Raw genomic sequence first — 19,365 nt, forward strand, 5'->3', positions numbered from 1 at the left:
GCATTGTGTAAAATGGTTAATGCAACTGCTTAATTCAATTCCTCTCACAGCATATTAATTTTTCCTACCCACAGCCTGGGATAATTTCCTTTTCAGACTACAACTCCCAGAATCCCATTACTATCATGTTGGCTTGTAGATCCTAGAACTGCGTTTCTCAACCCAGGGATCGTGAGAGGGGTGCCTGAGGGGTGGCCAAAGACCATCAAAACACACATATTTCAGATGATCTTAGGAACACAGTGCTCTCCGAAGGTAGGTGAACTACATCTCGCCTAAATCACTGTCAGTTCCATCCAAATCTCTCCAGTATTTTCTGTTGGTCATGGGGGTTCTGTGAGAAGTTTAGCCCAATTCTATCACTGGAGGGGTTCAAGGGGATCTCTGATTGTAGGTGAACTATAAATCCCAGCAACTGCAACTCCCAAATGCCAAGGTCTATTTTCCCCAAACTTTACCAGTGTTCATATTGAGTATTTGTGACAAGCTTGCTCCAGATCTCTCATTTTTTGAGTCCACGGTGCTCTCTGGATGAAGGTGAACTGCAACTCCAGAACTCAAGGTCAATGCCCACCAAGCCTTTCCAGTATTTTCTGTTGGACATGGGAGTTCTGTGTACCAAGCTTGGTTTAATTCCATTGTTGGTAGAGTTCAGAATGCCCTTTGATTGTAGGTGAACTATAAATCCTAGCAACTGCAACTCCCAAATGCCAAGGTCTATTTTCCCCAAACTTTACCAGTGTTCATATTGAGTATTTGTGACAAGCTTGGTCCACATCTCTCATTTCTTGAGTCCACAGTGCTCTCTGGATGAAGGTGAACTACAACTCCAGAACTCAAGGTCAATGCCCACCAAGCCTTTCCAGTATTTTCTGTTGGACATGGGAGTTCTGTGTACCAAGCTTGGTTCAGTTCCATTGTTGGTAGAGTTCAGGATACTTTTTGACTGTTGGTGAACTATAAATCCCAGCAACTGCAACTTCCAAATGACAAAATCAATCCCCCCCACCCCCAACCCCACCAGTATACAAATTTGGGCATATCGGGTATTTGTGCCAAATTTGGTCCAGTGAATATATCCTGCATGTCAGATATTTCCATTACAATTCAAAATAGTAGCAAAATTAGAGTTATGAAGTAGCAACGAAAATAATATTATGGTTGGGCATCACCACAACATGAGGAACTGTATTAAGGGGTTGCAGCATTAGGAAGGTTGAGAAACACTGTTCTAGAAGCTGGAATCTGAAAAAGTGACTTTCCAAACTCTAGTCCCAACATATATTTTGATGATCACAATGCTGAATTAACCAGTTTGCCAATAAAAGACATGCGTGTCATGCAATCCTGCGTAGATCGATTTATTCAGGACTAAGTCCAACTGTATCCAGTGAGGCCGTACCCTAAACTTCCCAAATACACTTGCGGTGGAATTCTTATTCCCTTCCATAAATTTCCTCCTTGGCAATGGCACCTATGACTAATGCTGGATATTCTGGCATGAACTGGAATGCTTGGAGCATTGATTGGACATGTGTGAACTCCGCAAGTCTGGGAGAATTTCCAAATCTAAATACAGCACTCAAAGCAGACGCTCCATTGGATTTCTGGCAAACAAAGGATGGCAGGATTTAGCCCGCAACAGGCTCCAAGCATCCAGCCTGAATTTCCAAAATAAGGTGTAAAAATAAAACCTCCATTTCCCACCCAACACCCAAACCGCCACCTGAACTTCAGCATTAACCACTTCTTAATCCTTACAAGTATTTTGAGTATTTCTAAACCACGAAGGAAGCACAGAAGGCTTCTGTAGTGATTAAGCTCCCCTCTCCAAGTATTAAAACAGTTTCAAATTTCTATGTTTTAGGCTACGTCCTTCTTCTGCTTTGTACTATCCATAGCAAATGATCTGGATAGTGCAAGAAATCAAAGTCAAAGAGGATTGCATATGGGACATGTAATAAAAGACTGTATACAAGCATACAAAAAAGGGCTAGAAGAAGACTAATTTGAAGATTTGCTTCCCTCAACTGAACAGGGGTGACAATGTCAAATGAATAAGTGCTGGATCTATTCCTAGGCTAATTTTCAATATAGGTTGAACATTCCTTATCTGGAATTCCGAAATCCAAAAGAATCCAAAATCCACATTTGTCCACATTGGTGACCTAGAGAGTGATATCTTTCATAGAATCATTGAGTTGCAAGAGACCTCATGGGCCATCCAGTCCAACCCGCTGCCAAGAAGCAGGAAAATCGCAATCAAAGCACCCTCAACAGATAGACATTCAGCCTCTATTTAAAAACCTCCAAAAAAGGAGCCTCCACAACACTCCAGGGCAGAGAGTTCCACTGTTGAACAGCTCTCACAATCAGGAAGTTCTTCCTAATTATTATTATTATTATTATTATTACATTTACATTATTTTTATTTTTATTGTTTTGTTGTTGTTCATTCATTCAGTCATCTCCGACTCTTCGTGACCTCATGGCCAGCCCACGCCAGAGCTCCCTGTCGGCTGTCACCACCCCCAGCTCCTTCAAGGTCAGTCCAGTCACTTCAAGGATGCCATCCATCCATCTTGCCCTTGGTCGGCCCCTTTTCCTTTTACCTTCCACTTTCCCCAGCATAATTATTATTATTACATTTACTATTTTGTTCTATTTATTATTGTTATTATTACATGTATTATTTTACTCCATTATTATTACATTTATTATTTTATTCTATTATTATTATTATTATTATTATTATTTACACAAAAGCACAGTATGTCACAGCAAACAAGATCTATATGCTGGAATTCGTATCACAAAATCACAAGTCGAACACTTCCCAAGCGTTTAGGACTGTGTGATATATTTTCAAATGATGCATGCAGATCCAAGTAAGGTGGCCTTTTGTAGTTGACAGATTGTGATTTTGTCGATGTTTATTGTTTAGAAATGCCGGCTGAGATCTTTTGGCATGGCACCCAATGCGCCGATGACCACTGGGACCACCTGTGTTGGTTGATGCCAGAGGCTTTGCAGTTCGATTTTGAGGTCTTGATAGTGGCTGAGTTTTTCCTGTTGGTTTTCCTCAATGCGACTGTCACCTGGTATGGCGACATCAATAATCCAGACCTTTTATGATAGCTTCAGTTTAGTTACATCAGCTTCTAGTGTGCTGGAACCCATGCATTTATCTTTTAGCAACTCTTCTCCAGCAAGACACGATGCAACAGTGTATTGTACTATTCAGTATTGGTATTATTCTTTCACATCTTATTCCATCTTTTTGTCATATGATCCTGGTTTCTCAGGGCTATGCCAACAGAGCAGAAGGTCTAGCAGATTCAACAGAACTGGTAAGACTTTGAGTACAGTCTCAGAGGTAGGCAGGAAGGCTCTTGGCTGTAGATCACCTTCACTAACCATAGAGAGAGATTGATCAACAAAAAATTGGCCACCGGGTAATAAGTTGGCCAGAGCAAGGATGCAAGAAATAGCTGCATTAGAGAAACTATCATCAATGAAATCACAGATCTTTGGGGTGTTTTAGTCATTGTTGGTTTTACTCTGTAATTATTGTATTATTAATCTGGGCCTTTGTTTTGTTTATGATGGAAACAAGTTGTGTGAATTCGATAAAGAGAGGAATATTTACCTGGAGCATCAGCTCGCAGTCTTCTCTGCCAACAAATATCATCTCCCGAGGGAGTCGGTGGCGAATGCCCGCACTGCTCACCAGAAACCATGACGTCACACTCATTATGGCGTTTGGCACTTCAACTTTTCACCATCCTAAGCAACAGAAAGAGAAAAATCCCAAATAAGTTCATAAACAAAAGCAAAATTAAATTAAATTATTATAGAACAAGCTAAGTTAACTGAAAACCATGTGAGGTGAAAGGCAGACATGAAGACAGATCATTAATCCATTTAAGTTTAGGATCAACTACAATAGAGTCTTGCTTATCCGACTTAAACGGGCTGGCAGAACGTTGGATAAGCAAAAATATTGGATAATAAGAAGGGATTAAGAAAAAGCCTATTAAATGTCAAATTACATTATGATTTTACAAATTAAGCACCAAATCATCATATTTTACAACAAATCAACAGAAAAAGCAGTTCAATACATGGTAACGTTATGTAGTAATTACTGTATTTACAAATTTAGCACCCAAACATCGCAATGTATTGAAACAGCTATGGATCTGGGCAAGAGGCAGACTGTGCTGGATAATTTATTTATTTATTTATTTACTATACTTGTATACCGCTGTTTCTCAGCCTAGCTGGCAACTCAACGTGGTTTACAACAAAATACAACAGTCAACAGTATACAATTTAAAACCATAAAAGCATAATACACAATATTGGCACATCAATAACAATCCAATGCATCTCCTGACTAAAATCGTGATCCAGTTTCGTCGTCCATATTACCAATCCTTTAATCATCACATTCATTGCACCGAATTAACCAAATGCCTGTTCGAACATCCAGGTTTTTAATCTTCTACGGAACACCATCAGCGAGGGGGCTGATCTTACCTCCATGGGAAGGGTGTTCCATAGCCGAGGGGCCACCACAGAAAAGGCCCTGTCTCTCGTCCCCGCCAGCCGCACCTGTGAAGCAGGCGGGATAGAGAGCAGGGCCTCCCCAGAAGATCTTAGGGTCCTGGTGGGCTGATAGGCCGAGATATGTTCGGATAGGTAGGTTGGGCCAGAACCGTTTAGGGCTTTAAAGGCCAACGCCAGAATACAGAATATTGCATGAGCGAAGGTTGGATAAGGGAAACCCTACTGTATATCAAAGATGACAAACCGTGAGCCATGCATTGCATGAGATCACTGGATCCCACTTTCCTGGGACTCCAGCTTCCAACTCACAACATATTTTGTTTGGTTAGTATGATTTGGGTAAAATTTGGCCCCAAATGCAGAAATACCCCTTGCAATGACCACTCCAGGTCTGAAATCTTCTCTCAATTGTTTCTGTTTTCCTCTATAGTCCATCACAAAATGGAAATCATCACCATTTAAGAGGAGCTACAGAGGAAATAAGACATATTTGGTACAAGTGGGGGAGGGGTGACTGAGTGCTAAATGGTCCCCGATCACTGGTCCCCAGATAAGCAAAGGTAAGCAAAGCATGGCCCTCGAGCTAAATGTGTTCCTCCAAAGCACTTCCTGTGGCTCTCAATTCACATACTCTCCAAACATCTCTTATTCTACTACATGCATTGTTATGGTGATTATTATGTTGGAAAATAAAATCATGAAACAATTTAAAACATGAACATCAAGTAACAATATCTAACCAGTTAAACAAGCACAAGATTAGTTTTTAAAGCATGCATATTAAGAGTAATCAATTCCCAATTTTAAAACAGTTAATTTAAAAACCATCTGGTACAATCTCCTGGAAGGGATTGGTCTTTGATGCCATTTTAAACTCAGATAGCATTTCCAGCTGTTGGTAGTTCTTCCGGCAGGTCATTCCACAATTTGGGGGTGGCTGATGAAAATGTCCCCTAAGTATCAGTTGCCTGCTCCTGAGTAACTGAAGGAAATGTCCCCCAGAAGACCTGAGTGTACCAGGCAGACTATACAAGAGAAAGTAACCTGCACTCAAACCTTTACAGGTTACAGCCAATACATTATTCCTCTCCCAGAAACTAACTGGAACCCAATGGAATGGTTTTAATATAATATCTTAATATCTAGCATTTTATTTTACAAACATAACCAAATACCCAGTCACATACAATCAGATTTTGAACAAAGGTATAGACAAAATAAATTAATACATAAAACAGTGGGAAGTCAGTAATTTAAACCCTGTCCCACAAATCACCTTTGAGACTAAGAGAATAAAGTTTGCATCCATTCATAAACTTCGGTGCAGCAAAATGAATCTTCAAAGCTCATGCTACAAACCTCTTTCAATTAGTCTCTAATATACCACAAGACCTCTTTGTATACTCTGAGACTAACAGTACTATTTATTTATTTATGATTCCAAATTTGTGGGTTTTGTCAGCCCACAGAGAGCCCCAGATGAGAAAATTGGCCTCAGAGCCATCCCAGTTGCTCACCCCTGATCTTCACTAGCCAGCAATGACTCTTTGGCACTTTTCAAAACCAAGCAATCCCCCCCCCCCCCTTTCCCCTTTCTCATTTGGAGATACCAAACCTGGGGACTTCTCTCAATTGGGAACTGAACCTGGGACCTTCTCCCCTGCCTGGACTAGAAGCACTCTCAATTGATTGACTGTCAAGGATACATTTAATACTCTTGCTACATCATTTCAGTCAGTATGATAATCAAACCTCAATGTGAGCTACAGCTCAGTAGAAACGAGACCAGAGCTGCCAAACTGGAAATTGGAGAAGGATGCTGTTCTTTTAATGATTGTACACAAGAGGAAGTTTCAGCAGATGCTGCTCATCACAAAATCAGGTAACAAACAAAACTTTTAAAGGTACAGGAACCCTTTCTACTTTTCTAACAACCTCACAAGGAACTTACTATGTATATGTGCGTCTGAAAATGCCTGTTGATTAATAGTAACCCCATTATATTATTTTATTTTTTGCAAGGAATACTCAGAGGTGATTTTTCTAGTTCCTTGCTCTGAAATATAGCCTACAGCAGGTGGTATTCATTGGTGGTTTCCCATCCAAATACCACCCAGCCCTGCTTAGCTTGCAGGATCTGGTGCCTTTAGGGTATTCGAGCCCTGACTGGAACATGCTGCTAACCCCAAAGTTCAGCTATCAAATGTACCACACAACTTAAAATAACAGCCTGTCTCCTGATTAAATAGATCTTTTAAGATGCTATCTTTTCCATTCTCACAGAGCATCTAGGAAGTCCAACACAAAAGCAAATAGATGCAGGGAATGCCATGGATGTAGCATATTTGGATTACAGTAAGGTTTTCGACAAGGTCCCCCATGACCTTCTGGCAAACAAACTAATCAAATTTGGGCCTAGTTTATTGCCAGCAGCAATGGATCCTACTAATCGAAAGATTGGCAGTTCTAAGTCCAGGTTGGAGTGAGCACCTGATCTTCAGCCCAGCTTACTGTCCACGTAAACAGCTGTGAGCTGCAAATAGAGAAATTAGGCACCGCTTAAGCGAGGAGGCATTTTACGGCATTATTAAAAGAAATACCAGAAAACACCAGCAATCAAAGGATCCTTCTGTGATCAAGGCTCTTCGTCATAGAGCAGGGGTCCTAAAACTAAGGCCCGGGGGCCAGATATGGCTCTCCAAGGTTATTTACCCGGCCCTTGCTCAGGGTCAACCTAAGTCTGAAATGACTTGAAAGCACACAACAACCACCACCACCACCACCCTGTCTCATCAGCCAAAAGCAGGCCCACACTTCCCATTGAAATACTAAGTTTATATTTGTTAAAATTGTTCATATTTTTAATTATTTTATTGTTTTAAAGCAATAGCACTTCCATGTGACCAAAATTGAGCACAACCTCCATGATGCCGAAGTTGAGAAAAAATGCCTACAGAATATCTCTATCTGTTATCTGTCCTGTCTGTTTAATGGCATTGAGTGTTTGCCGTGTATATGTTCTGTGATCCGCTATGAGTCCCGTTCGGGGTGAGAAGGATGTAATATAAATACTGTAAGTAAATAAATAAATCACAGGAAGGAGGGAGCAAGCTTGTTTTCTGCTGCCCTTGAGACTAAGATGCAAAGCAATGGCTTGAAACCAAAGAAAAGAGATTCCACCTGAACATGAAGAAGAACTTCCTAATGGTGAGAGCTGTTCAGCAGTGGAACTCTCTGCCCCAGAGTGAGGTGGAGGCTCCTTCTTTGGAGACTTTTAAACAGAGGCTGGATGGTCTTCTGTTGAGGGTGCTTTGAATGCCATTTTCCTGCTTCTTGGCAGGGGGTTGGACTGGATAGTTCATGAGGTCTCTTCCAACTCTATGATTCTATGAAATGCCTGAGCTAACAGAACCTTGGTTTGTGATGAAATGGTCAAGTTCATTTAATGGTCTTTCAGGTATCCTGACCCTAACTTAGAACATATTCTTGGGAGTTTGCTAAAGCTGCTATTTTGTTTTTTTGCTACACACAACACAAAGAATTTAGTGAAAACGACTTTCCTCACCTGTTCTCTGCACACCTGTAGTAAGACCACTTAACAAATGTCAGCAAGATTTGGCCTCACACCTATTTCAAGTCTTGTGACATCTAGACTTTGAGTTCTTATCTTTCTTTACACAGATAGTGCCACATCTTTCTTAAAATTATTGCAGGACAGTATTCTAAAAACAGCACAATAACCATTCAAGTAGGGTTTAGTAAAAATAGGGTAAATACAATAAGATAAAAACATGTTTCATACAAGTAGCAGTATAAATTGCTCTTATCTCTTTCTATGGCATATTGCTGACTTGATAAAGGCCTGGTGCAAAACTCCTAACATGCTGAATTTTGAAAAACACAGCTTTTCCATTTTAAGGTGCATTTTCATAAAGACAGCGCTGATTTGCAAATGAAAATAAACCTTTAAAGAGGTATCAGAATCACGAACACTACTCGGACCTAAGTTTAAATGCCACAAAAGAAAGGATGTTGTTTCCATGGAAATAAACTTCTATTATCTCGGCCACAAACGCAACACAGGAAAACAAAGCAATATCCAAACAGGCATTATATCTGTTTACTAGGTGAAGGTAAAGCATCTGCTGCAAAGGGGATGCAATTTTCCTCTGATCCCAAAATGTCAAGCATTGCATTAAATGAAAACTTCAACTCAGAATTTAGAAATATAGTTATGGTATCCCATCCAGAGAAAAGGAATGAGCAATGTATCATGGGTATGTAAACACAGCAAACGTAGGAGCCTAAGACATAAACAACCTTCAGCGTCTCACTCTTTGCAATGTAGAAATATGGTGATTAAAGAGAATGTCATGGGCTGAAGATAGAATATCTATTTGTGAAGGTAATGCCCTTATTCCCTACCCCACCCCTGGCAAATGAAAAGGAACTGAGCACAGAAGAAAGTTGCCATCATTACAGTGTCAGTGAATATGTGTTGCAATGGTAGGACTGCAATCCTAAATATATTTACATGAGAGTAAGTCCTACTGAAATCTGTGGGCCTTACTTTTCAGAGCACAAATACATGAGATGGCAGTGGTTTGATATGACTATAACAGTCATGGCTCCGTCCCACAGAATCCTGGAATTCATAGTTTCATAAGGTCCTTATGCCAGTGCTCTAGTTCACTTCCCTAAACTGCAGCAGTACAGCTCTTTAGCAGAAATTTCTAAGGCTCTCATAAAACAAGAAATTGCAGGATTCCATGGTCAAAACTGCGTTTGCCAACATAACTATATTGGAGGTGGTGGTGGTAGTAGTTTTGGCATTGTTTGTGAAAGCAATACGGCAGCTGAGGATAAGAAGCTGTGGGTTCTGGGACAACAGAATCATAGAAATATTGAATTGGAAGAGACCTCATGGGCCATCCAGTCCAACCGCCTGTCAAGAAACAGGAAAGTCGCATTCAAAGCACCCCCAACAGATGGCCATCCAGCCTTTGTTTAAAAGCCTCCAAAGAAGGAGCCTCAGCCACACTAGAATCATAGAGTTGGAAGAGATCTCATGGGCCATCCAGTCCAACCCCCTGCCAAGAAGCAGGAAAATTGCTTTCAAAGCACCCCCGATAGATGGCCATCCAGCCTCTGTTTAAAAGCTTCCAATGAAGGAGCCTCTACCACACTCCGGGGCAGAGAGTTCCACTGCTGAACAGCTCTCACAGTCAGGAAGTTCTTCCTAGTGTGCAGATGGAATCTCCTTTCCATCTGCTGCAAAAGGAGTTGAAGGTTTTGCTGGTATCTCCCCACTGCTACCTTGTTATTACTACGTGCCATCAAGTCATTCCCAACTAAGGAACCTATCACAGGGTTGTCTTGGCATGATTTGTTCACAGCGGGGTTGGTTCTGTCTTCCTCTGAAGCTGAGAGAATGTGAATTGCCCAAGCTTACACAGTGGGCTTCTATGGCCAAATCCAGGTTTCCAGAATCCAACACTCAATCACTACAATACACTGGATTTCCCATTGCTGCTACAAACTGGTAAAAAAAATGTGACTGCAACAGTAGCATTAGTCCCCAACAAGATTCTGGTCCTAAGAACAGATGCAAGAAAATTAAAACTGGTACAAAACCTGCTGTAATAGTTGTTATACCAGGAATAGGCAAACTTTGGCCCTCCAGGTGTTTTGGACTTCAACTCCCACAATTCCTATCAGCCTCAGGCCCCTTCCTTTAGCGGCTGAGGGGGGAAAGGAAAGGGCCTGAGGCTGTTAGGAATTGTGAGAGTTGAAGTCCAAAACACATGGAGGGCCAAAGTTTGCCCATGCCTGTGTTACACCATACAGTTGGTTTAGAGTTGTGCTGAGCAAGAAGTCGCTGGTTCATATCAACTTAACAAGAACTTAAACTAGATGTGCACCTTCCATGGCAGCCACAAGAATTTACCCATAGGCCTCATCCTATCTCTCCCTTTCCTACCCAATCTGCAAGAGGGGAATGAAAACATAGGAAAGTTTAAATATTACAGAGATAATATACGTGAAAAGCTGCCCAGTCCACAAAATGCTTAATTGGGCTGCAAGAGAGAAAACTTGACCAGGCACCTATACCTTGGATACTTACATAGAAGAAGGAATTTCAGCAGGTGTTCCTTGTATGACAAGCTGATCAAGCAATACCAACTGAAAAACCGTCTTCTTGTGGTTATTTGGCATCATGTTAACTTATAGCAGTGGTTCCCAACCTGTGGTCCGCGAATAACCAGTGGTCTGCAAGAACTAAAATATGGTCTGCAGCCTCACCATTACTACACCATTGCAACAAGAGCAACTGATCTTACAAAACCCTCTTATGGTGCTGGGGCTTATTAAATATGGTTTTATGTGATGGCAAGTACTGGATGGCATATGTTCTGTATCAGAAACTAGAGCTGATGTGGTCTAACCAATGGAATTTTCTGAATCAGCACCCCAAATAATCAAAATGAATCTAAAGTTGACCAAAAATTGATTCATAATCCTTTTGGCACTAATGTTGGAGAGCAGTTCCGGCTCAAAGTGGTCCCTGGCCAAAAAGGGTTGGGAAATGAATGAGAGATCTCCAAGTCACCATGTGACCAAACCAACTCAAGTCCTGCAAATTCAGGGCTGTAGTTTTCTCATCTATACAAACATTAAAGGTAGAGGAGCCCTTTCCAGTTTTTACTCTGGCAACCTTAAGCATGACTGAACTCAAGCCTTTCTCTTTCTTCCTTTTGACACTATATTTTCCACTGCTTCCCTCCCTTTCTTTTCTGGCCTGTTCTTCAAATGCATGCAACCAAGCTGCAGAGACATGTTGGCATCTGTTGCTAGGAGGAAGGGAATAAACATACCATAGAAGCGTCTATTGGCCCACAATGCAGACACAAGTCCGAGCAGTAATTGAAGCTTGCTTGAAGCTTGCAAGCTTCTTTTTTCCTTATTATTTTCCCCATGGCTGCTGTATCTTCAACCCTTGGCAGATACGCCACAGTGAATGCTTATTGTGGAGACCTCCTCCAAAAGGAAAGGAAGCTTGATAGGCAAACACAGGGCCAGAAAACACCACTATAATCTATCTGATTCCTTTTTTGTGCAGCCCTTTAAAATAAAAGGAGGGGAGAAAGAGAGGAAGAGGAGAAAAAAGAAAAGATGGGGTGAGAGGAGAAAGAGGTGGGATTTATTCAATGAAGCACATGATTTAGAGGAGGGAGAGCTATCACAATAGAGGAGCAGCCAAACAAAAAGCGTGCTCAAGGATGGCGAAGCTCTGAGCCGCCCAGAGTGGCTGGCAGCCGCCAGATGCCAGTTCGACTGGATGCCTCCTAGCTCTGCCACCATGACAAAGCCACCGTCAGCAGCTCTCCACACCCTCCCAGGCAAAGGGCTGGAGGACAGAAGGGGAAAGCTAGAGAAATCATACACCAGGCCACCAGCCAACAAACCCCCAAGGTGCCACGATTAAGTGAAATCGCTTGGCGGGTGGGCAAAGGAAAGGAGGAGGAGGGAGAGGCGATGGGGGGATGGCTGGCAATGGAGTGGCTTCATTCCTCTGGGAGAAAAAAAGCTGAGACTGGAAAGAGGAGACCTGCTCTTTGTTTAGAAAGGGAGCAGCCCAATCATAGCATCTGAAGAGACCCCAAGAGCCATCCAGTCCAGGCCCCTGCCATGCGGGGAAAGCACAATACAGAATAGAATAGCTTTATTGTCATTGTACATCATACAATGAAATTAAACACTATCCCCAATATGCATGATATATGTAGAATCACAACACAAAGCACTCATCCTTCCACATTCTAATCACTCTTGCACAACACCTAATGCCACATCGGTGTGAAACCATAGAGTTCAATATGGTCACAACTCTAGGATCAAATCAAAGAATAGCTGTGGGGAGGCCCTAAAAGGGGGAAAAGGCTCTTGGGTGGGGATGGGGGTCCTGATTATTTTGGAGGTAGCTGGGAAACCACAGAACCTGGGAGAAAGGAGGGCTGGAGATAGAGAGAGAGATCTGAACTACTTGGCTAAGGTGGTCCATGCTCTTGTAACATCGAGAATGGATTTCTGCAATGCGCTCTACGTGGGGCTGCCTTTGAAGACTGTTCGGAAGCTTCAAATGGTCCAACAGGCGGCAGCCAGATTGTTCACCAGAGCAGAGTAAAAGGAGCACGCAACCTCCCTCTTACATCAGTTCCACTGGCTGCCAATCTGCTACCTAGCACAATTCAAAGTGCTGGTTTAGCCTATAAAGCCCTAAACGGTGCCAGCCCAGCTTACCTGTCTGAACTTATCTCTCTCTATGAACCATCACAGATGCTAAGATGTTCTGAGGAGGCTCTGCTTTTGGTCCCGCCTCCATCGCAAGCGCAACTGGCGGGGACAAGAGATAGGGCCTTCTCAGTGGTGGCCCCTCAGCTCTGGAATTCCCTTTTGAAAGAAAGGAAAAAGGTGGCTTTGGAATCAAGCCTTCAAAGAATAATTGTAGTGCAATAGAGGGACATGGAATTATATGCAATGACTACTGATTGCAGATAGCATAGTTAAGAGTGATTATGATGTTTTAATGTGTTTTAAATTCTATTTTAAAATGTTTATTTTAATTGCATATTATTTTAAGGCATAGAATAGCAGCCTATATGTAAAGCCAGCTTGAGTCCCCATTGGGGTTGAGAAAGGCGGGGTATAAATATGGCAAGTAAATACATACAGTAGAGTTTCACTTGTCCAACCTTCGCTCATCCAACACATTCCGGAATAATGTCCAGGGTGGGAGAAAGTAAGAACCCTGGTCTCTTTTGGTGCTAAATTCGTAAATACATTACCGTGCATTGAACTGCTTTTTCTGTAGATTTGTTGTAAAGCATGATGTTTTGGTACTTAATTTGTAAAATCATAATGTAATTTGATGTTTAATAGGCTTTTCCTTAACCCCTCCTTATTATCCAACATTTTCGCTTATCCAACGTTCTGCCAGCCGGTTTATGTTAGATAAGCAGGACTCTACTGTAAATAAAGATATCTGTCCCTGTCAATTCTCAATTAAAGGGATTTGCACCAGTAAATATGCTCTGGTTGGGACTCCAAGATAAAAGGATGCAGGCCAAAATGGCCACCTTCATGGCATGCCAAGCTCATCCTTCCATGAAGTCTCTTCTCTCTCTCTCTTTCTCAACACCAAGAAATGAAAGGAAGCTTGGGTTGTTGTGAGTTTTCCAGGCTGTACAGCCATGTTCCAGAAGCATTCTCTTCTGACATTTCGCCTGCATCTATGGCAGGCATCCTCAGAGGTTGTGAGGATGCCTGCCATAGATGCAAACCTCCCTTGCCTAGGTTCCAACAGACCTCACCACCTCTGAGGACACCTACCATAGATGTGGGTGAAATATCAGGAGAGAATGCTTCTGGAACATGGCCGTACAGCCCAGAAAAATCACAACAACCCAGTGATTCTGGCCTGAAAGCCTTTGACAAAGGAAGCCTGTTCAACCTGCTGCCACCCTTGAAATGCCAGAACCAATCCACCCCAAAAGCGACCTGCGGGGTTGTGCAGAAAGGATGTAAAGAGGGGTGTACAACCTAAAGCTCTGGGGAGGGGATAGAAATACATCCTAGGTGTCTGACAAAAGGGGAGCTCTGGCCTTCTTGCTTCCCTATCTGCTTCCCTATTCCGCCCTATCCTGGGTGCTGGTTCTTTGTGCTCCACCTGGCCTGGCTCCCCATCGCCTTCCCAACTCCTCTTCCGCTGCAATGTATTTATATTTATTTTGGCTCAATCCCTGTTATTACGATGCAAAAAAGGAAACCATCACCTCCCCGTTCTGCAGCAAAGGGCCCTCTGGGTTGCTGCAAGCTTTTCAGGCTGTATGGCCATGTTCCAGAAGCATTCTCTCCTGGAGTTTCGCCTATATCTATGGCAGGCATCCTTAGAGTTTGTGTGATCTGTTTGGGAACTAGGAAAATGGTGTTTATATATCTGTGAGATGTCTAGGGTGGGAGAAAGATATCTTCTCTGTTGGAGGTATGTGTGAATGTTGTAGCTGGCCACCTTAATTAGTATTTAATGGCCTTGTAGCTTCAAAGCCTGGCTGAATACACAGATATATAAACATCACTTGCCTAGTTTCCAACAAACCTCATAGAATCATAGAATCAAAGAGTTGGAAGAGACCTCATGGGCCATCCAGTCCAACCCCCTGCCAAGAACCTCACAACTTGAGGATGCCTGCCACAGATGTGGGTGAAATGTTAGGAGAGAATGCCTCTGGAACATGGCCATACAACCGGGCTCACAGCAACCCATTGAGTAATATGATTAATTGCCCTGATTAGCGTTTAATGGCCTTGCAGCTTCAAGGCCTAGATGATTCCTGCCTGGGGGAATCCTTTGTTGGGTGGTGTTAGCTGGCCGTAGAATCATAGAATCATAGAGTTGGAAGAGACCTCATGGGTCATCCAGTCCAACCCCCTGCCAAGAAGCAGGAAAATTCCATTCAAAGCACCCCCAACTGATGGCCATCTAGCCTCTGTTTAAAAGCTTCCAAAGAAGGAGCCTCCACCACACTCCAGGGCAGAGAGTTCCACTGCTGAATGGCTCTCACAGTCAGGAAGTTATTTCTAAAGTTCAGATGGAATCTCCTTTCTTGTAGTCTGAAACCATTGAGTGGTGCTCATCTCCATTTCCAAACCAAAAAGCCAGCGTTGTCCATAGACACCTCCAAGGTCATGTGGCCAGCATGACCGCATGGAGCGCCATTACCTTCCCGCCGGAGCGGTACCTATTGATCTACTCACATTTGCATGTTTTCAAACTGCTAGGTTGGCAGAAGCTAGGCCTGAAAGCGGAAGCTCATGCCGCTCCCTGGAATCGAACCTGCGACCTTTTGGTCAACAAGCTCAGCAGCTCAGTGCTTGAACCCACTGCGCCACCAGGGGACCCTACATGGCCCTACAACCCTTAAAACTCACAGTAACCCATTGAGTAATATGATTCATTGCCCTTTTTTTTGTCATGTCAGGAGCGACTTGAGAAACTGAAAGTCGTTTCCGGTGTGAGAGAATTGGCCATCTGCAAGGACGTTGCCCAGGGGACGGCTGGATGATTTGATGTTTTTATCATCCTTGTGGGAGGCTTCTCTCATGTCCCCGCATGAGGAGCTGGAGCTAATAGAGGGAGCTCATCCGCCTCTCCCCAGATTCAAACCTGCCACCTGTCGGTTTTCAGTCCTGCCGGCACAGGGTCTTAACTCACTGCGCCACTGGGGGCTCCTGGTGATTGCCCTTTTTTTTGGTCGTGTCAGGAGCAACTTGAGAAACTGCAAGTCGCTTCTGGTGTGAGAGAATTGGCCATCTGCAAGGACATTGCCCAGGGGACGCCCGGATGATTTGATGTTTTTATCATCCTTGTGGGAGACTTCTCTCATGTCCCCGTATGAGGAGCTGGAGCTGACAGAGGGAGCTTATCTGCGCTCTCCCCGGATTCGAACCTGCAACCTGTCGGTCTTCAGTTTAACCCACTGCGCCACCGGGGGCTCCTGGTGATTGCCCTGATTAGTATTGAATGGCCTTGCAGCTTTAAGGCCTGGATGATTCCTGCCCAGGGGAATCCTTTGTTCGGAGGTGTTTGCTGGCCTTCGTAGCAAGCCAAGCTCATCTTTCCCCTTCTTCCTTGTATTATTCCTTTCTAAATACCAAGAAATGAAAAGATGCTTTCCCCTTAAAACTTACAGTAACCCACTGAGTAATATGATTAATTGCCTTTTTTTTGTCGTGTCAGGAGTGACTTGAGAAACTGCAAGTCGCTTCCGGTGTGAGAGAATTGGCCGTCTGCAAGGACGTTGCCCAGGGGACGCCCGGATGATTTGATGTTTTTATCATCCTTGTGGGAGGCTTCTCCCATGTCCCCGCATGAGGAGCTGGAGCTGATAGAGGGAGCTCATTCGCCTCTCCCCGAATTCCAACCTGCAACCTGTTGGTCTTCAGTTTAACCCACTGTGCCACCGGGGGCTCCTGGTGATTGCCCTGATTAGCATCGAATGGCCTTGCAGCTTAAAGGCCTGGATGATTCCTGCCTGGGGGAATCCTTTGTTGGGAGATGTTCGCTGGCCTCCGTGGCAAGCCAAGCTCATCTTTCCCCTTCTTCCTTGTATTATTTCTCTCTAAATACCAAGAAATGAACAGATGCTTTCTCTAGCTCTGCAATCCAGACCCCTGGCCCTCCTTCCGGCACAGGGGTTTAACCCACTGCGCCACTGGGGGGCTCCTGGTGATTGCCCTGATTAGCATTGAATGGCCTTGCAGCTTTAAGGCCTGGATGATTCCTGCCTGGGGGAATCCTTTGTTGGGAGATGTTCGCTGGCCTCCGTGGCAAGCCAAGCTCATCTTTCCCCTTCTTTCTTGTATTATTTCTCTCTAAATACCAAGAAATGGAAAGATGCTTTCTCTAGCTCTGCAATCCAGACCCCTGGCCCTCCTTCTGCCACAGGGGTTTCACCCACTGTGCCACTGGGGGGCTCCTGGTGATTGCCCTGATTAGCATTGAATTGCCTTGCAGCTTTAAGGCCTGGATGATTCCTGCCCGGGGGAATCCTTTGTTGGGAGGTGTTAGCTGGCCTTTATAGCAAGCCAAGCTCATTTTCCCCTTCTTCCTTGTATTATTCCTCTCTAAATACCAAGAAAGGTCTTCAGTCCTGCCGGCACAGGGGTTTAACCCACTGCTCCACTGGGGGCTCCTGGTGATTGCCCTGATTAGCACTGAATGGCCTTGCAGCTTTAAGGCCTGGATGATTCCTGCCTGGGGGACTCCTTTGTTGGGAGGTGTCAGCTGGCCTTCGTAGCAAGCCAAGCTCATCTTTCCCCTTCTTCCCTGTATTATTCCTCTCTAAATACCAAGAAAGGTCTTCAGTCCTGCCGGCACAGGGGTTTAACCCACTGCGCCACTGGGGGGGCTCCTTAGCATTGAATGGCCTTGCAGCTTTGAGGCCTGGATAATTCCTGCCTGGAGGAATCCTTTGTTGGGAGGTGTTCGCTGGCCTTCGTAGCAAGCCAAGCTCATCTTTCCCCTTCTTCCCTGTATTATTCCTTTCTAAATACCAAGAAATGAACAGATGCTTTCTCTAGCTCTGCAATCCAGACCCCTGGCCCTCCTTGGATCCCCAAAAGGGAAGCCTCCTCCAGGTGTGTTGGCTGGGCCTAGAGAGAAAGAAAGGCCGCAGGCTGAAGCCGGGAAGGATGAGCTGGTGCCCGGCTGTAGGGGGGGGGGAGAGAGATCAGGAAGCCCTCCCCCCAATCTCTTTCTCTTGGTTGCTGGATGAAGGCGAGGCGATGCCCTCCCTTTCCCTCCCTTACCTGTCCCAGGCTTACCTTCCCTGCAGAGGCGGCGGCGGCGGGGGCTTCTCTTCCTCCTTGCTCCTCGCCCTCCAGCGCTGCGCCAAAGCCCCTCCGGGCCCCCAAAGCAACCCCCAAAGGCAGGATCAACCCTTTGCTGCTAAGCCATGGCTCTCCTTCCTCTCCTTCCTTCCTTCTCTCCTTTCTTTTTGGCCGCTCGGGAAGAAAGGAAGGCAAGAAGAAAGACCTGCCCCGCTCTCTCCTCCTCTTCTCTCCTCCTCTCCTCCTCCTCCTCCGCCTGCCTTCCTCGCCCAGCCGGTTCCAGACGTCAAGAGCGCAGAGGCGGCTCTTGCTCTCGGGATCCTTTCTCCTTCCTTCCTTTCTCCCTCTCCTTTCTTCCCTCTGAGGCTCTTCCCGAAGCCTGACTCAGGTTAAGGCAGGTGACGCCGACGCCGCTGGGTTAGTTAATCATTGCCAAGGCGCGGGTGGCTGGCTGGGTGGGTTGGTTGGTTGGTTGGTTGGTTGGGCGACCGCAGAGGCAAAGTGGCGAGGGCGGGGCCCACGTCCAGAAGGCCCTGCCCACTTCCCTCCTCCACTCAACCCCCTCCCCTCCCCTCCCCCTCCTCCTCCTCCTCCTCCTCCTCCTCCTCCCATGGGCGGGGCCGGAGAGGGAAAGACTGAATGGAAGAATCCCGGTGTATTGGTTGCCAAGCTCTCACCCTCCAGATGTTTGGGACTTCAATTCCCAGAAGCCTCAGCTGCCTTGGTTAATAGTCAAAGATGCTGGGAGCTGAAGCCTGAAACACCTGGAAGACCAGAGTTTGGGAAATAATGATTTAGTGCGGGCAAACTTGGACCCTCCAGGTGTTTTGGACTGCAACTCCCACAATTCCTAATAGCCAAAGTTTGGGAAATACTGATTGAGTGTAGATCTGTTTGTCTGCTTTCCCTTGGAGCAAGCCTGGGCAAACTTGGGCCCTCCAGGAGTTTTGGACTGCAACTCGCACCATTCCTAACAGCCAAAGTTTGGGAAATACGATTTAGTGTGGAACTGTATGCCTGCTTTCCCTTGGAGCAGGCCTGGGCAAACTTGGGCCCTCCAGGTGTTTTGGATTCGAACTCCCATAATTCCTAACAGCCTAGTGCAGTGGTTCTGAACCTGTGGGTCCCCAGGTGTTTTGGCCTACAACTCCCAGAAATCCCAGCCAGTTTACCAGCTGTTAGGATTTCTGTGAGTTGAAGGCCAAAACATCTGGGGACCCACAGGCTGAGAACCACTGGCCTAGTGGCTTTTAGGAATTGTGGAAGTTGGAGTCCAAAACACCTGGAGGTGTTTGCCCAAGCCTGCTGTAGTAAGCCTGCTGAAGTTTGCCCAAGCCTGCTGTAGTATGGTGAACACAATAAATAAAAACCATTTAAAACAGCCCTGGGCAAACTTGGGCCCTC

The 19,365-nt window shown here is 44.8% G+C and overlaps 1 protein-coding gene across 7 annotated transcripts in view; it reads right to left on the reverse strand.

The window, feature by feature from the left end:
* The window catches only part of CEP170B (centrosomal protein 170B), a 119,018-nt gene extending 100,527 nt beyond the window's left edge, over positions 1–18,491 (reverse strand). For 6 of the 7 annotated variants that reach the window (XM_067463036.1, XM_067463035.1, XM_067463034.1 and 3 more), the window contains exons 1-2: positions 17,956–18,490; positions 3,650–3,786 (exon numbers count right to left, since the gene is read on the reverse strand). In XM_067463036.1, coding sequence (XP_067319137.1) covers positions 3,650–3,754 — 105 coding nt within the window. In that variant the 5' untranslated portion in view covers positions 3,755–3,786; positions 17,956–18,490. Of the gene's footprint in view, positions 1–3,649; positions 3,787–17,955 lie in introns of all 7 variants that reach the window. The other variant, XM_067463033.1, reaches the window with a different exon arrangement.
* Positions 18,492–19,365: the final 874 nt, after the last annotated feature.

Source organism: Anolis sagrei, chromosome 1, assembly GCF_037176765.1.
Source record: "Anolis sagrei isolate rAnoSag1 chromosome 1, rAnoSag1.mat, whole genome shotgun sequence".
NCBI classification, from domain to species: domain Eukaryota; kingdom Metazoa; phylum Chordata; class Lepidosauria; order Squamata; family Dactyloidae; genus Anolis; species Anolis sagrei.